Source organism: Fonsecaea multimorphosa, assembly GCF_000836435.1.
Source record: "Fonsecaea multimorphosa CBS 102226 unplaced genomic scaffold supercont1.27, whole genome shotgun sequence".
Taxonomy (NCBI): Eukaryota; Fungi; Ascomycota; class Eurotiomycetes; order Chaetothyriales; family Herpotrichiellaceae; genus Fonsecaea; species Fonsecaea multimorphosa.
The window spans coordinates 291,854-309,513 of record NW_015971661.1 but is presented as its reverse complement, the minus strand read 5'-3'; the positions used below and the strand labels follow the sequence as shown (position 1 = coordinate 309,513).

At 52.1% G+C, this 17,660-nt stretch overlaps 7 protein-coding genes across 7 annotated transcripts; 2 read left to right on the top strand and 5 right to left on the bottom strand.

The window, feature by feature from the left end:
• Window positions 1-637: 637 nt before the first annotated feature.
• Z520_10034 (uncharacterized protein) lies at window positions 638-3,261 on the top strand (the record flags this gene model as incomplete). The annotated part of the gene is made up of 2 exons (XM_016780528.1): window positions 638-3,001; window positions 3,058-3,261. 2 exons carry the CDS (start codon window positions 638-640, stop codon window positions 3,259-3,261), a joined length of 2,568 nt encoding a protein of 855 aa, XP_016628447.1.
• A 950-nt stretch (window positions 3,262-4,211) lies between these two features.
• Z520_10033 (uncharacterized protein) lies at window positions 4,212-4,991 on the bottom strand (the record flags this gene model as incomplete). The annotated part of the gene is made up of 1 exon (XM_016780527.1): window positions 4,212-4,991. The coding sequence occupies one exon, from the start codon at window positions 4,989-4,991 to the stop codon at window positions 4,212-4,214; it is 780 nt and encodes a 259-aa protein (XP_016628446.1).
• A 1,278-nt stretch (window positions 4,992-6,269) lies between these two features.
• Window positions 6,270-7,540, bottom strand: Z520_10032 (uncharacterized protein; the record flags this gene model as incomplete). The annotated part of the gene is made up of 2 exons (XM_016780526.1): window positions 6,270-7,415; window positions 7,469-7,540. 2 exons carry the CDS (start codon window positions 7,538-7,540, stop codon window positions 6,270-6,272), a joined length of 1,218 nt encoding a protein of 405 aa, XP_016628445.1.
• Window positions 7,541-8,104: 564 nt separating this feature from the next.
• Z520_10031 (uncharacterized protein) lies at window positions 8,105-8,713 on the bottom strand (the record flags this gene model as incomplete). The annotated part of the gene is made up of 1 exon (XM_016780525.1): window positions 8,105-8,713. The coding sequence occupies one exon, from the start codon at window positions 8,711-8,713 to the stop codon at window positions 8,105-8,107; it is 609 nt and encodes a 202-aa protein (XP_016628444.1).
• A 366-nt stretch (window positions 8,714-9,079) lies between these two features.
• On the top strand, window positions 9,080-9,692 carry Z520_10030 (eukaryotic translation initiation factor 1A, Y-chromosomal; the record flags this gene model as incomplete). The annotated part of the gene is made up of 2 exons (XM_016780524.1): window positions 9,080-9,100; window positions 9,264-9,692. The coding sequence occupies 2 exons, from the start codon at window positions 9,080-9,082 to the stop codon at window positions 9,690-9,692; spliced, it is 450 nt and encodes a 149-aa protein (XP_016628443.1).
• A 439-nt stretch (window positions 9,693-10,131) lies between these two features.
• Window positions 10,132-13,079, bottom strand: Z520_10029 (uncharacterized protein; the record flags this gene model as incomplete). Its single annotated transcript, XM_016780523.1, has 2 exons — window positions 10,132-12,936; window positions 13,032-13,079. The coding sequence occupies 2 exons, from the start codon at window positions 13,077-13,079 to the stop codon at window positions 10,132-10,134; spliced, it is 2,853 nt and encodes a 950-aa protein (XP_016628442.1).
• A 442-nt stretch (window positions 13,080-13,521) lies between these two features.
• Z520_10028 (uncharacterized protein) lies at window positions 13,522-15,443 on the bottom strand (the record flags this gene model as incomplete). The annotated part of the gene is made up of 3 exons (XM_016780522.1): window positions 13,522-14,665; window positions 14,735-15,314; window positions 15,377-15,443. The coding sequence occupies 3 exons, from the start codon at window positions 15,441-15,443 to the stop codon at window positions 13,522-13,524; spliced, it is 1,791 nt and encodes a 596-aa protein (XP_016628441.1).
• Between the last annotated feature and the right edge of the window lie 2,217 nt (window positions 15,444-17,660).

The window sequence follows — 17,660 nt, the reverse complement described above, 5'->3', positions numbered from 1 at the left end:
CGATGGAGTTGGTGGTTCTCGTTGGAGGAACGTGTCTCATTGGAAAAGCGGTCTCGGTTTCTGCTGGCATGGAACGGGTGGGAAAGCTTGCAGTTCCTCAGCGTTCATGTTCATGGACGACGATACGAATCTCCTATCTCCTTATGTACCTGTCTAGATGGTGTACCTAATGTTTGTAGCTGTTCAAAGTTGTTCATGATCAAAAAAAGTCACTGGGCAGGGGAAACCCTCGTCCCTGGCGGCCATTTTCTGTTTCGAGGAGGGTGTCGCGTGCGGAGTCTTGAAGGCACTGCGCCGTTGAAAACACCCGCCGTTGCCACACGTCATGGCCAAAGTGTATATCGGTCAAGCATTGGCCTTTCCCCCACAGCCCAGCAACCAAACATCATCTTCTGGGTATATATGAGATACACAGTTCGCTCCTTTTGTTGTCTGTCTTGCTTGCTTGTTTATCAACCTGTTCTGGTCCAGGTCCAAACCTCGTTTCGTCTGCACCCACTCACATCATCGCCCTTGCTAGACAGCGTACAGCGCCGAGTACCGAGTACCTCTTGCTCGTTGAATGCATCCTCTCCCACCCCCGAATCGAGGCCAGTCCTCCCAACCTACCCACTCAGGCGACGAGACCCGACCGAGCATGAGTGCCTCTAGAGCTGGTCAACCATCGACTTCTCGCGGCCCAGGCGACGCCCGACTCTCCACCGTCTCCACAGCGCATGCGGATGGCAAGAAGAAAAGAAAACACCGCGGAGGCAAAAAGAGGAGGAACAGGCGTCAATCCTTTGCTGCTCCTTCAGAGACCTCCGCAATGCAAAGTGGGAGAGATGTACCGACGGACGATCCCTTGATCGAAGAGGCCCAAGAGTCTCCCAGTGCACGTCCGTCTTTCTACCAGACCACTAGAGGCAACATCAGCGATGACAGTCTCGACAGCGAAGCACTCCTAGACCACCGAGACCAACCTACGTTACGTCCCCGGCGAGACAGTCGTTTGACTCCCTTGTTTGCTACATCATATCGGAACGCCCCTTTCCCCAAATTAGATTCTGGCTCGCAAAAGAGACAGCGAACTCAGCCTGATGCTTCGAGTTCCAATGCATCGGATAATGAGGACGTCAACGACCGCACACCCTTAGTTTCTGGTGGGGCAAAGCCCAAAACTCCCGTCGAGGCTGGCTATGGACTTTTTAGAACAAAGTCTCATACGTCTACACTGTCGTCGGCTTCGAAGCACCCGCAAAGAAAGAGGGCACTCGGGACTCCTGGACACTCGTTTCCGAAATCTGAACAAAGCTACGACGTTAACAATCCACCATCCGTTCCTCCGAGCCCTAATCTTGACCCTCACTATGGCGATGTCATGGTCGACGACGGCAATTTCCTTACACGTTCACCAGATAGCCGAAGAAATCTCAATGTTTCAAATAAAGACGCGTTGATCATGATCGATGCTGATGAAGATAATGACCCAAATTCGGCACCACCGAGCCCCAGACTTCGGCCCGGCGGACTTCAACGACATCGGTCGTTGACTGCGCCAGCCGAGGTCGACGTGTGCTTCCCTACCGACGAAGTATCAGAGGCTGGTGACGACTATTTTCACAGAACGCAGCCACAGGAACACTATATCAGTGGCCAACGGCGGAAACGCCGAGAACGAGAGTGGCCAAATCTGTGGGTTCTGGACGAGTGGAGTCGGGAAGAGAAAGAGGCCAGGGAGGCGGGTGAACGGCGGGCAAAGAAGGTCAGTGAGCCTGTCTTTGTCGAGGGCAGGCTCCGGCCTCGAAAGAACGCCTGGCATCATGTCGAGGAAGACAAGCAATACAGATACACTTATTTCAACGAAGAATTTGAAAGCACAATTCACGCTGAGACGATATCGGAACTGGTGCAGCCTGGGGGGACGTTCCGCGAGCTCTTCATCCCAGATCCACCCGAATTGATCGAGTCAAGTTCCGAGGAAGAGGACTTGTTGGAGATCAGTCACGTCACGGAGACTCCCAGTGCACTGCAAAGCCCCAAAAGCGCAACGGCAGTCGAGACGCATTCCGGAATGCCTAGTCTTCTTGCAGAGACGAACCAGTTGAAACCTGTGTCCAGTGGGAAGAGTTCCGAAAAGAGCAAGAACTCGGGCACCGCGACACCGCAGAAGAAGCCTGCTTCTACTCGGCCGCCCAAGCCGAAGAAATATGGTCCGCGGCCGACTTTCTGGCTCGATGTTTTATGTCCAACAGATCAGGAAATGCGTGTTCTGGCGAAAACATTCGGGATTCATGCTCTCACAGCCGAAGATATCATGATGCAAGAAGCTCGTGAGAAGGTGGAGCTGTTTCGCAATTACTATTTCATCAATTATCGGACGTTTGAGCAGGACACCAATAGTGAGGACTATATGGAACCCATCAACATGTTTGTCTGCGTTTTTCGATATGGTATCGTCACTTTCCACTTCTCCCAGATACCTCACCCGGCAAATGTCCGAAGACGCATCCGCCAACTTTCGGATTATCTCATTCTCAGTGCGGATTGGATCTCGTATGCCATCATTGACGACATCACCGATGTGTACGGTCCGCTCATTACTCACATCGAAGAAGAAGTCGACACGATTGACGACTTGATACTGCGAGCGTTCCAACACACTGACGTCCTTGCGGGCGAGCATGGCGAGAAGAAAGGCGACGACAAGAAGTCAGATGCCGGTGAGGCAGGAAGCAGTGGAATCGACATGCTCCTCCGTATAGGTGAATGTCGCAAAAAGGTCATGTCACTATACCGACTGCTGGGCAATAAGGCCGATGTCATCAAAGGTTTCGCAAAACGGTGCAACGAGCAGTGGGAAGTTGCGCCCAAATCGGAAATTGGTCTGTACCTGGGTGATATTCAGGACCACATCCTGACCATGACCGGAAACTTGTCGCATTACGAGATGGTGCTGTCCAGGGCGCACGGGAACTACTTGGCCCAGGTCAGCATCCACATGAATGAGAGGCAGGAGAAGGTATGTTGTGTTCAAGCGCTCGATCCCGTGCAAATCATACTGACATGATCCGCTAGACTGCCGACGTCTTGGGCAAGTTGACCGTGCTCGGAACCATAGTGCTCCCGATGAACATCGTGACCGGCATGTTTGGCGGCAATTTCAAAGTCCCCGGCCAAGATGTGGACAACCTGAACTGGTTTTGGGCCACCACGGCCGGCCTGGTCATATTTGGGGTCATATGCTTTTGGTGGTGCAAGAAGGTGTATAAGATTGTGTGATGCGGGAGAGTGGGACTGTGAAGGAGACAATCTTGGAAAATCAGGAGCAACGCCCCCCAAAAAAGCTTCTCGAGATTGGATACAGAAAGTGCCCAGTCAGGTTACTTTGAGTACGACGAAACCAATTCAAGCTGTAAAAGCGCGCCAGCGTTACTGAGACGTTTGTTCCTCCTTGGGCCAAATTTCTGTTGACGACGTATTCCGGAAACGAATGAAAAACCTTTCGTCGAATAGATATCTTGTTGACGCACGCGTCCACGCACACGCACACGCACAATACATATTCGTAGGGATAATACGATCTTGGATAATACTCCATACCTCAAAGGTGAAACAGTCAAAAACGCAGTGTAACGGCGCAGGACGTCCCCCAAGCTCAGGAGGCCACTCACACACGCCTTACGGACTCGGGGCTCGCCGGCACGCAGCCCGGGGGGAAATAGTCCTGCAACCTATTTGAGCCAGCTCCGAGTAATGAGAAGATATATATAAAGGGAGGAGACCAGGGAATAATAGTCAGTGAGGAAGAACATGTTTAATTCCCCAGCGAGCACTTAATGGCTTTTGTGGGTGGTAGTGGAGACAATAAACGAGGGAAGCATTCTTGTCTGGAGAAAACGATTAGATTCCAGTGTTTTGCTATATATGTATATATATCCGAGTCAAAAAGAAGAGCAGCCTGCCGCCCCGTCCCTCTAAATAGTAGTCATCCCCAAAAAACAAAAAATGGCAAACAAGATGTATCGCGATCGTGGTAATCCTGTGAACTTACCCCATGCATGCCCTGCGTGCCCGTACTCGCTCGCTATGTGATAAAATCAGAAGAGCAAACGCCCCAGTCATGAGCCCAACCCAAACCAGTCGCTATCTATTAAAAAAAGCCAAAACTAGCGCCATATGCCACCCGTACAAGCTCAAGAGAAATTACATGCCCACAAGGGTTGGTTGGTTTAGAAGACGAGGATCTTGGGTCCATCAGCCTGTCCGGCGGTCCAAGTGATGACATCCTCATCACCAACGGGGGCAATCTCTCCGCCGTAGATCATTCCCGCGATCATGGAGCAAGGGAACTTGCCCTGGACAGTGGCGCCAGGTCCGGAACCGGCTTCCCAGGTGGCGCGCCCGTAAGCATTCACGTCGATGGTGCCGAGAGCTTGATTTCGAAGGTTGCCCGAGGGCCAGCTCTCGCTATCGGCTGTGGCGGGCGCGAGGGACGTGAAAAGTTGGGCTTTGCCGGTACCGCTGACGAAGCTTGTGCCGTCGCTGCCCAGGTCGAAGACCAGCTGGCATTGATTGCCGCTGTACATCGCATCAAGTTCAAACGTGACCAGCGTGGTGATGTCATTTCCATTGTTATACGGAGTGCGCCAGACGAGGCCCTCGCTGGTGTGGAAATCGACGGCACCAGTGGAGACGGTATATTGAGAAGTGAAGTCGGGGAGGATGGTGGCAATAGGCTGATTTTGGTTGCTGCTGCTTGGGCCATTGTACGGTGATCCAGACCAAGAACCGGTGGTCGTCGGATGGGGCGGGGTGCTAGATGAGGTGCCATTGTTGTAGCCATAGGGAGCGGTATGATTGGAGGAGCTGGTGCTCATTGGCCAGGCTGTCGTGGTTGAGGTGCCATTGTTGTAGCTGTAGCTGCCAGTCTGACTGCGACCAGCGAGAGGGGCGGCGCTGCAAAGGGCAGCAATGCTGAGGATCCCGGCGACGATTGATTGAGCGTACATCTTGATCTTTTTGTTGCTTGTCGTTGAGTAGATATGAATTATTAGCTCGGAGTCGAGGCGACTACTGAGAGTGCGTGTTTCGTAGCTGTCTTCAAATGCTTGCTTTGACCGGAACTATAGATTAAAATGAGTGTGCTGCTTGATCAGAACGAGATTCAATGAGTGTGATAATGAAATCAAAGTCAGAGAGAGACTGAAAATGAAAATGAAAAGTAAGGAAAGTGTTGGATGTGCAGTTGCTTGGTATACAGTTGGATGGAGAAGGGGGAGAAACAGGTCTTGAGCAAGAGGTGCAAGGCGGTCTTATACGGCATGACTGGAGGACGACACTCATGGTAGCGCTGAACAGGGCAAGTCTTCGAAGCAGATGCTTTTCCAAGATCGTATAGCTGAAAGAACAAGAAGACGAGTGGTAGTATTTTTGTCGTGTCAACTGCCTTGGCTTGCAGATGCGCAGCAACAAGGCTGAGCCCTGAGTGGCCAGAGTAGTGCGGCTAGTGAGGCTGGAAGTACGAGGCCGCTTTGAGCTCGAATCAAGGTGCTGACACCCCCGGAGTAGACCAGCTCAGATGCAGGCGAAGCACCCTATCGTCCATTTCGCCCGCAGTTTTCCTTGTGGCTTGCTGAAAGATGTGCGGTGCTTCGTTGGCAGTGAGCCCTTGAACCGTGGGCTCCGGTGTGGAATCTGGATGGCCCCCGAACCGACAAGCAGTGATTGGTATGTACACCCAGCCATCAATGCACCCAGCCCCTATCAAGAGCGTCGTATACAACGAAAGTCCTCAAAGATACGCAAGGGAGCTTGAGTGAGTCGCTTGTGGAGACAAGAAAGTTGAAAAGAGGCAACTGATGGTCCCGCGGTTGTTGCTGGCCTTCATCTCTCGCATATTGCAGATTCACGGCTTGTGGCTCCATAGCAGCGGCCTTGGGGCTGAGGCCGGAGAGCACCTTGGTCCCACTCGCTGATGTTGATTCCCGACTGTACGGGCTGGATGCCGCTATCCACCGCCCGTGTGCTCCTCGCGTGGGATTCGGGCTTTTGAAATCCATGGAAAGTTTTCTCCCCGCAAGCCTGCCAGGAAGCGATATGGAAGAAAGTCCGATGCTGAGCCAAAGTACCTAGGTAGGCACTGTCGCAGGTGCCCTCCGAGTTGCAGCCACATTAGAATTCTTGCCAACCAGACTCAAACTGATGCTGCCCGATTTGAGGAGACAGCAGTCGGCTCAAATCGACTCATGTGAGTATAGCCTTAAAGACGTAGACTTTCATCATTCCTGTCACAACACGACATCCTCCATTTCGGCCCCCCCTTTGCCTTCAGCTTCGGGCAGTTGCTCGTAACGACCTGATTCCGTCTCATCCTCATCCACGTCCTCATCCTCCTCTTGATCCAGCTCGACCTCAGGCGCTTTTCCTTTGCCCTTTGGTTCGACAGCTGTAGACTCTTCTTCCTCCTCTTCGACCTCCTCGGCCTCTTCGTCTTCGCTTTCCTCTTCAGCATCGTCCGCAGGTGGGGGTGGGAGATCTTTCTGAGGAGGTGGAGTAGGCAGAACTTCAGGACCCGGTTCGCCGCTCACAGTGCTCTCTCTATCCGGACTCTTTAGTGGCTGTTCTTTGGGCCGTTGAGGCACATTCGCTTGTTGGGGGGCCTGCACAGCTGGTGCAGTTGTGGTAGAAGGTCGACCTGGCGGCGCCGAAAGACTTGGATTTGATCCAATCTGTCTTTGTTTGGGATCCGCATCCAAATAATATCCACGAACTCCGATAATTTTGCCTTCTCTTTCGCACCCATCCACCCATTCAGGCCTGACGACAGGGATATTCATCTCATTTGCCCTTTCCCAATCTCGGCCCCGGCCTTCCGTGCAAACGAAATGGGTGGTGTCGATCTTGACCGTGTCGTTGATCTTTGCGCCAATACGTGAGATCGTTTCTTCGAGACTCTCTCTCAATTGTGGGGGCAGTATCCCTGGGGTGACGGTTATACCGGTCAGATTGTTCATTGCATGGGTCTTGACGGTAAGGGTGTTGCTCGTATAGATCCCGCCACTGGTTTTGAGCACCAAATAAAACGAGTACTCCGTATCGATTGCCAATCCACTCATCTTGGTGCTGAGTGTCTCTAGCGGTCGTGGTATGTTACCGGCCTTGCTCCCATTGCGGTAAAGGGCAAGTGAGCGTAGGGTCGTTGTTGCCAACTGAATCGGTTCCCATTCGAGGACGAGGGAGGTTTGTGTGGCATTCCGCAGGCGCAGGACAGGTGTCGCGGGGACATGAAGGCCATAGGTGCTTAATATCTGGCTCTGTAACGCAGCGAAAGCGGCTTGCGATTTCTGCTCTGCTTCGTGGTTTTGCTTGACCTCGATATCCACGATCGAGCCCGATGTGATGGTCGAGGGCAGAAGGATAGAAGGAAACTCGATCTGAGATAGGCGTCAGTCTCTACACAATGTAACATGGAGAGCACACAGCTTACCAACCGCTTGTCCTGGGTGAGCAGGACCGCGACACCCGCATCGACCTTGCCGACGGTCAAGGACACCAACATCTTTTCGACCCCGGGAAAAAGTAATGAACAGCGCACGGAACAAAAACGAAAGGAGCGACTGAAAGGCACAGAGAAGTAATCGAAGCCGAGCGACTATCGCACCAGGGATTGGTGTCGGGAATGGTGATCTGTTAGGTTCAAGGGAGATATTAAATTAATTATGTGCCGTGATGAAGTTGTTGACCGGCGCGATTCCGCACAAAAGTCCAGCACGTGAAGCTCAGGGGCAGCTTCGATCATTGCCTGGCTCAGCGTGAATGTTCATGTCCATGTAAGTCACTAGCTAATTTAAATACTCTCTGCGCCGTATTCTCCTCATTGTCTTCATCTTATCTCAGAGAGGATTGTACTCTCTAGAATCTATTTGAGTTTGTGCAGACACGAGCAAACACACAGTGCTCAAGTTTGAGAAAGCCATTGAATAGAAGAGATTCGGGCCCCTCGCAGTGATCTCGATAAACAGGAAATACTCCTGCGTGGAGCCGATATGCATGACTTGAATGGAAAAGTCTATGCGTGGATCTCTGATTGTACAGGGTATCACATATTCTTACAAACCAGTTTTCAGAAGAGCTTGCCCCCCCAGAGTGACCACAAGGAGGCTGGCACATCCTCAGTGCTGTCGGTTTCCGCTGAATCCTCTCCAGACTTCTTTTCTGGCGCAGAGTCGTACCTCGCATTTTCCATGTGCTGTTTCTTTCGTTGTAGGGATTTCAGTAGGGCACCACATGCACCGACAAGCTCGCCGTGAGGACAGGTGATGCCCCGTTCGGAGTAGACCAGGATTTCAAGAGTACCCTTGAGGCCGGGGATGTAATTTTTGCCATCCTTGGGCCCGGAACGCTTCCTTCCGTTATGGTAGTATCCAGCTCTCTTCAGAGCTTCTGCAAAGGCACTGGCCCATCTTCGCTTGAGTCGGTTACGCAGCACGGCCTTGGGGACCTTTTTGGCGCTGGCATTGGAGATGACGCGCCATCGAAGGACGTCTGGTGCAAGTCTCGAATAATAATCTGTCACAGCGGCCCGTTTGGGGCTGTAGCGGTCGACGAGGAATTTGTGATCGAATAGAGTCGGGACATTTTCAACAGGAGTATATCGCGCCTTCAATCCGAATCCAAGGGCCTGAGGGACGGGGAGGGGCCTGAAGGGGCGAGTGGTGACAACGGAGGCCATAGGTTAAGCATTTTCAATAGCGAGTGACTGACATGGGAACAAGCAGACTCATGAGCAGGGCAGAAGAGCAAAAGCAGTAGAGAAGCAGGGTGAAGATTCTAGGCAGGACGCAGGTGATTGTTGGCGTGGCTAGTGAGGCCCTCGAAATTTGCCCCACGAATGACTGCGAATGACTGCCGCTGAATTCCCCAAACAACGTCAACCTGCGCCTTTCTTTCGCAGTTTCTTCCACAAAACATCCTCTCTCTCTCTTTCTCCCACAAACCCCACGACATATTTCTACAACTACGTGGGCCCAGCCTCTCGTAACCCATCAACCAAAAACCCAACACACTTTCTATCTGTCACTGAGAGCAATCGGCCAATATGCCCAAGAATAAGGGAAAGGTTAGTTAGCAGCCCCCCTCGCACAAACACAAGCGCCACACCGCATCCATTTTACCCCGCCACGAATTTCTTTGTGTTAGTCCCTGGCAACAACGCAAAATCACACAAGAAGCGCCGGGATTCGTTCTCTACAGACTTTGTGTGCTAATTCGAGTCCTGACAGGGTGGCAAAAACCGACGTCGCGGCAAGAACGAAAATGACAACGAAAAGCGCGAATTGACCTTCAAGGAAGAGGGACAAGAATACGCCCAAGTCCTCAAAATGCTGGGCAACGGTCGCCTCGAGGCCCTTTGTTTCGACGGCGAAAAACGTCTCGCTCACATCCGCGGCAAGCTACGCAAGAAGGTCTGGATCAACCAGGGAGACATCATCCTCTTGAGTTTGCGCGACTATCAAGACGAGAAAGGGGACGTCATTCTGAAGTATAGCGCGGACGAGGCAAGGTCTCTGAAGGCATATGGAGAACTTCCCGAGAGCGCAAAGATCAACGAGACGGATACCTACGGTCACGAGGGTGTGGACGACAATGTCGAGTTCGACGAGGACCGAGACAGTGACTCTGACAAGGAGGTCGATATTGACGACATCTAACGGAAGAGGCTTTTTTCTTGGATGCATTCACCGAGAGTTCAACAGGTCTTGAAGAACATGACTTCATGAGATATGGGGCTCGATTGACGCTTTGACGCTTTGCTAAGAGCTTTCACACAAACATCAGTACGAGTGCAGGTATGATTTGATGGGAGTTCGGAGAATGGGTCTAGTTTGAGTTAGAGACATCAGTCACATTTGTGTTTTACACGGTTTACGCTGGTACTTTTGTGTCTTGATCGCTTCATTTCTACTGTGATCTCTCCTGTCTCTACCTCTTAACCAATCCTCCAGTGAGACAAGCGACCGCATTCCCAAGCAAAGAGCTAACCGAGGGTGTGACTCATGCGAGATCACGATTTGGAAGAACGCTGCCACAGCCGCAGCAGCCATCCAACCCTAGTTCAGGGTATGTCCAAATATCGGGCAGACCAATGATTCACATTGACTGATCTTCTTCGTCATCAACCCTGCGAGTGAAGAACCTGACGATTTGTCGCCCGGACTCTTTGCCCACCAGTGGGTCTAGTTCCTCGAGGCTCATGTTGGCGACTTCCAGCACGTTTTTGGCCTCAAGGTACAGGCGACTGGCGTTCTTTGCCGTTACTCCAGGAATTGTCCGCAACAGGTCTTGCGGCCCGGTATTGAATGTTCTCTCTTCCGGATCCTCGTTCTCATCCAAGCCAATCTGCACCGCTCGCAATGGGTCCGGCTCCTCTTGCTGCTTCTTGAGTTCTTCGAAAATCTCCGCCGTTTGGTAAGGGGAGGATGCCCAAATGACCTTCAGCCTTGGAAACGCAAGCGTGAGAAGCACCAACTTGGTTTGCAAATCCCTGGTCTCGGCGTCTGGCGTCTTGAGCACCGATGTCAAGTCGGCAAACGGATCCAGGGTGAAGGATTTGTTTTGGTCAAATTCGATGAGCAGGAACGGATACTTGTAATACTGGAGCATTGTCTCTGCTTGGTTAAACAGTCGTCCATTCTTGAAAGAAGCAATGAGATCTCGTATCGACTTCCGCTCCACGCAGATATCTGGTGACAGGACATAATCGCCGACTGTCAGTTGACATGGGACAATATGCATGCTTCGGCCGTGCAGCAAACTTGGGAGGGACGAGCGGAACTCCCGAACGTCCACCACCACTCTCGGAGGAGCAGCTGTGGCTGCAAGTCTTCCTCCACCTGCGATACGAGTATTGACGGTCCGTAAAAAGGCTTCTTCGGGGTCCAGTTGTCCGGCATCCGTAAGTGTGACTGCCATGCTACCTCGCTCCTTGATAAGCCTCGTGAAAGCATCTTTCTCCCGACGAACTGCAGAAAGATATCGCTGCTCTTCAACGCTGTTACCATAGTAAAGAAAGTACACTCGTACACTGCGGTCCGAGTGGCTTGATCTGTAAACCTCAACTCTCCTGATGAAGTCCGCCGATGGAGAATACATGACGATGTATTTCGGCCTGATCTCTTCAAGGAGTTGGTCATCCTGGTCGCCGTCGTAGGGATGGACCACCACTTGGTCCTCGGGGCTGTACAGTTCGAAAAGGTCTTCTCCAGCATCATTGAGATCATCAATCACGACATCGTGCTTTTGAAGCGCTTCAGCTTCCGTCGGCCGTAGCTCTGCTAGCAGACCTGCCACTTGCGCTGCTTTGTCCTCGATTATAGCTACTGCGCCGCTGGCAGTGCGCAAAGGGTTGAGGCCCGAGGCCCCTCCGCCTCTCACACGCCTGCGTTTGTTGGCGGGTGCTTTGCTGGCGGGTGCTTTGCTACCGAGTCGAGCAGACGCCGTGTTATTTCCCTTGATTTCGTTCAGAGACTTCTGATTCTCCTCAAACAGAGACGCGCTGACTTGGGCAAATGTCTTCCTCCACCCGAGATATTCTCGAAGTTTGCGCCTCAGCATGAACTCTGCGGAGCCCTTGGCTTCTTGTTCCTCCACCTCATGAGGAGCTTGCCCGTTGTTCGGCTCTCGAGCCAGAGGTTTCACATGCATGGTCTGAAGATAGTCTCGGACCTGCCGGCAGGTTCCTTGATCGTTGCACATCACCAACACCGTATCATTCGAGTCACTCCGCGTGGGATTCAGGTAAGCATCAGTCTCAATCTCCTGAAGTATTTCCGCGAGTACAGCCCACTTGGGTTGCTCTTCGAGGACTGGAGTGAGTGAATCTGGTAACTTAGATGTGGGTAGAACGCCACCATCTTCGACTTTGCCAGTATAGACTCGGTCTCTTGCTGAGTTAAATATGACTGAGGCAGCATCCATGAACAACCACGGTGATTGATCTTGCTGCTTAGAGTTCGGAGGAGGTGAATGCGTCGCAAGGACGGTATCCAGATACTTTAGCAGCGAAACACAGTCGTAGCTGAGAAGAGAGTGTAGAATCGTCCGGAGAACTGTAAGGTCGTTTGCGATCTGTTTCGTTCGCCAACTGACACGATGCCACACGGGGTCGAGCTGTCTGCGGACTATGGCGTCAAAGTTTTGGTGAAGAGCAGAATCCAGCGTCCAATCGTCCATCTCAAGCCCCGTGTTGGCCTTTTTTAGTTCCGAAATGCTCGTTTCCACGCATTCCATGACAGCTTGTTGTATTGCTTTCATCGATGCTGTCATTTCAATCTCCAATTCAATGACTTCTGCTTTCTTCTTGCCTTCGAGGCTCTGTGCAATTGAGACATGGAATCTTGGCCACAATGAAGGCTTCCTCAGGAACAAGTTTCGCATCATGCTTGCCAGAGGTGCATATGATGAGGTCAGAGGTTCGGGAGTGTCACTGAAGGCTTTGAGAAATCCGATTTTGTTATATTGCCTGAAGCACCGTACAATGAATGCTTCGGAACTGGTTGCAACAACACGCTCGGCATGGAGGACAACCAAGCCCGTCACTGTTTCTGGATCCAACAACTTGGAAAGAAGATCCACGACGAGGATGCGACTTGTGACAGACACAATCCCTCCATCGGCGTAGATCTTCTCCCTCGCTGCCACGGTGGCTTTGTCCGTGTTGATTACACGAAGACCTTTGGCCAGGGGACTGCGAGACACGGCATAGTGTTCGGCCAGTGCTTCGCCGATCCATTCATTTTCACGATCCTCTGCCCCGACAACTATCACGAGGGAGTTACCCGCCGCATCGTATGAATGCAGGAGGTTCGTGACAATCTTCAGAAGACCCAACCCGCGGGCCAGGATGACAAGAACGTCTTCGGTGCGAAGGAGCTGATAGATCTCCTGCTGAAATTGCTGTAGGAGACATTAGCAACTGCCCAATGGATGATAAAGTCGATAGTGCCGTGTGGCCAATACACCCAAGGCATTAAACACCAACTTCAACGTACCAGAGGAAGCGAAAGCTTGACCGGCGGCTGTGAAGTTGCCGCCGGCATTGTTACATTGTTGTACTGTGTCCGAGTGAAGAAGAACTTTACGGCATGTCGATGGTACAGGCAAACAAACCAGGCATACAGCCAACAAGACTGGAAAGGCACGAACTTGAAGGGCAAGTTGCTGAAGCGGTTAAAGTGCTTTTGCCCCACCAAATTTATACGGCGAGACCTACAACTGCAATGTGCAATTTCTCGTCATTTCGATACATCGACCTGGGAACCCGAAACCCATATCTTGAAAATCCTGATGGCCTACCGGCTTTCGACCAATAGCTTTGTGCTGTTATACCAATCCATCATATGCTCATTTGGGTATCTACGTTGAGAAGCAAAAAAATGTCCAGAATCGTACAATCATAGCGGCTATCCAATCCTCCGGCCCTGGAAGACGCGCATGCGCATGGCATGTATTGTGAAATCATCAAGCTTCCTCCTTTCCTGACTACCTGGGGATATATTCTGGCTTCTTGTACCGATTGAATTGTGGCGGAGGCTCGTCGTCGTCGGGATATGGAGGACGAGGAGCCCCATTGGGCCTCACAGGCGAAATTCGTTGTGGAGGATAATTGGGATAGACGTGATCGTTGATTGGTGTCTTTGGAGGTCTCGGGGGTGGTACTTGTGACTGATTGTATGTTGAGGTCGGATGCGGCGGCTGAGGTACGACTATCTTGTCATCCCTACCTCGATACGGCAAATCACCCGACAAGCGCGGCGAAGGTGATTCTCCCGGAGCCAATACGAATTTGTCTTGCGAGGAAGCAAACTGATCAGGATAGGGGGGATTTCCTGGGATGCGGTAATGCTGAGGAGGAGTTGTCGGGTATGGCTCTTCGTCCACCGGTAACTCGACGGCTGAGGGATGAGACGGCATTGGAGGGATATTACTCTGTCTCAACGACCAGCTCGACTCCCGAGCGAATGCTTCCGACTGATGCTGATATCTCCTCTTCATCAATTCGATTTTGGCCAGCTTCGTTGCCATATCCATCAGTGCCTTTTGAGTTGCAGGTTCACTTAGATAGTTCCTGGTGTTGACCGTCATCTGCGACAAATGCTGCCATTCGTTCATGGCAAATTCTCCGAGACCGACCGAGACGTTAAGCCGGCAGTAATTTTCGACTGGAACGCCTCGCTTCGGTAATTCTGTCCTGAGCATTTGCTGGTGGATTTCCTCACAGCCTTCGATTTTGGCTATGAGTCGGCGTCTTGCTTCCGCAAAGGCGCCCATGCTGCCGCCGACGAAATCTTCCCACCATTCGTGTTGCCGGTTATTGGTACCTTCGGGCCTTTTTCCTGTCCCAATGCTGACAAAAGCTCCTATTTCTCTCCCTGGCCACTCGTTGACCGCGGCCTCTTCGAGTAGCTGTGGTGCTGGATTGAATTTGCCTGCGCCCTCGTCGATAAATACGTCCTGGCCGATTTGAACAGGTTTGAACGCCAGGCCCACGGCGGACGTGGCCCTCCCGGCTTCCCAGATCTTACAGTTGAACTCAGGAGGCGGCTCTTTACGACTATCGTAGCTTCGTAAGAGGATCGAGGAACCTGTTCGAGGATTTGTGCCTTGATAAACTGCGGTGACAGCGCTGTTCCCAGTCAGTCATGCCTGCAATGGTATGGCTCCTTTGGGGAAGAGGAAGGGGCAGGCCACTCACGTCTTGGTTCGGTTAGGACGACTGTCGTAGAGGGTAGCATTGGCATTGCCCCAGGCTGGGAACGAGGGAGAGATAATAGAGGTGCGGATCGGAGTCGCAGGACTGTTGACGGAGTTGGAACTTCTGACGCTCATCGACCTCCTGACTGCAGTACTGTTGGTACTGACGGGGCTCGTCAAGTCTTGGAACTCGCGTCCTCCAGAAGCTGTGCCATCGTTCCCCTCATCCTCGAAGAGTGTGTGCTCTTGGACACATAACTTGATCGCCTCTTCAAGTTTGGAGGCTTTGAATAAAGTGTTCTTGTATGGAATTCCGGCAAACGTCTTGTCTGTCTCAAAGACCTTTCTTGTCATCCTCACGTAGACGGCCTTGCAAGTTTCTAGGTCCATGCGGAGGCGGCCCAGCATAATCGCAATCAATCCTCCCGTCCCAGTGCCGCCAATGAGGTCGAAATAGTCACAAGGCTTGGGGGTGCCAGAATGCCGATCTGGTGGTTCCCCTTCGGTCTCGACATAGACTCTGTGCATAAGTTCTTGGAGGATGATAAGCATCGAAAACCCGCGAACGCCGCCGCCATCTGCTTTCGTCAGTATGTTGGGCACGAATAACCAGGGCGTGGATGTGACAAATGTCTCTCCATACCTAGCGAGAGAATGCGCAGCGGCGGGCCCTTTGTGGTGTCCTTGCGCTTGAGATTGTTCTGATCCATCTTCGAGACTGAAAAGAGATGCTGTGAAGAGAAGAGAAATTGAAAGAGGCGATGGGGACGTGAAGGACAGGGAGCTGAAGAATGAATGAGTCGACGGTACTACTTTGTCCAAAGTCCAGCGCCTAGTTTGTTCGGCAGCGGTTCTACCAAGGTAGTTAGCAAGGTAGCAAGGCAATCTTGTTTGCGAGGGGCAACTTTTGACACCACGCCGCAGCCAGTGAGTGGATGGTTTTAAGCCTGACGAGTGAGACCTGTGACGTGTTGCCTGCATCGTTTGCCTGGCCAAGCCCCCCTCCACCCACCCTCGGGCACCTCTGTTTCCGCAGGCGCAGGCGCCTACTAGGGACCTAAGGGGTGATATGCGGCCACCCGAGAACTCCGCGAACTCCCCAGCCACAGTGACGCCCGGGTCTGCATCTCCGAAACCTGCCCATCCCGCTTTTTTCTGCTCGGTACGAGGTAATGCTCCTCATGAGGCATTGTTGGTTGAGCAACTGCAAGGGTACCCGACGCCAGGTGGGCAGTACCTGGACCCCAACATATGGGCCTATCAACAAATGCGAGGGTTGTGGAGTGCGAGGTCTTCCATGGACGCCTGGCAACTAAGGCCTAATATCTATCTCGCTAGGCGGCGAGTCCCTACCTAGAGAGGTTCCTACCAAGGCCTCTGATATACCCGGGGTGGTGCTTCCCGCTCCTAGGAATCGCGTAGGGCACGCAGCTCAAGCCATGACGCTGGCTCGACCAATCAGATCGCACCACCACAGATCTCCCCTGCATAGACTTTTCTTCCCTCTTGACCCATCTAGGTACAACAACATCACCATCCAATTATTGAAGTTCCTGGCCCAGGATTCGTCCTGAGAAGCCTTCTTGCTGGGACTGTACGGAGTATGCTGACGTGACTCAATCTTCCAGCTGCTTCAACCGACCCTCGCCTTTACCGGAGTATCCATCTGTCTTGCTGAGTCTCGATTTGATCGTACGTAGCCTTGTCCCACCCTTTTTCAAGCCTCGAGCACGTTCAGCAATCGCTACAGGACAACAACTGGCTTTCCGTATTCAAGAGGCTTAATGAAAACAACTCCAACATCCTTTGCGGTGTCTTGTTCTTCTCGACGATTCTCCTTCTCGGTCTAGTTGTGTGGCTAGAATGTAGTCGACGAACTAAGCATCGTGAGCTCAGTTCGCATACTCAGCATATATTATTATCCTTTGTGCCTGGCGAGCGCTCATCATCAGGATCTACTACTTGCCACTCGACGATCTCCCCGCCCACTTAGTCGGGTACCTGCGTTTCCGAGCAGGCATTGTCTCGTCGTTGTGGCGCGTCGTATGTGTTGTGGGCTGGGTTGTATACGATAGGGACAGGATCATCGCAGCCAAGCCAAGCCAAGCCAGGTTGACCTTTCATCCAACTAATCAATACCCTGCGAGTAAGAGTGGAAAATACGAATGTAGCTCGGGGAGATGATTCGGAGGATCGAAACGCACCGCCACAGAAGCATTCGTAGGCATACAGGTAGAGTAGAACCCGCCCAACCAGTCGACCTGAACTGAACTGAACAGACCTAGCACCACAGTACTCGGTAGTAGGTTAAGCTAAGCTAAGCCACGGATATCGACTGGATGACTATCACCCAATCAGTGTAACGTATAGGCAAAACAGACTGGACGAATCCCTGCACGTACTTCCTCGGTATAGTGGGAGACACACACACGCTCAGACCGCGCATAGTAATAGCGACTCGTAATGAGTTGGGCAGTGAAGCAGGACAAGCGAGTCGGCCAAAAATGATTGACTGACTGGGCACGCCTAGGCAAGCGTCATAGCGTCTTCGGTTCGCTGTTGGAGGTCCACGATGCTGAACAAGGCTGTACAAGCCCGTTGCTTGTTGCCCCCAGTGTACATCCTCTGTTTGTAGGTAACGGAACATGTAGGCCGCTGCACAGTGGTCTGCTCAAAAGGCCGGTCAAGATCAAGAGCCAAGGCCGAAGGGTAGGCATTTTGTTAAAAGGTATTGTAACAGCAGAGTCCCCCCTGAAGGCCGCTCTCTGTGTCCTTTGTACGACTTGTTGGATGATAATGTACAGATTAACCTTGTCCGTAGCCTTGTCCTTCCTTCTCCCAACCCACAAGATGAAAAACTGTCTCTCTGCCATCTGCTTTCCAAGTTTCTTTCCCTCGCAGTTGAGGTCCACTCTGCTGCCAATCTT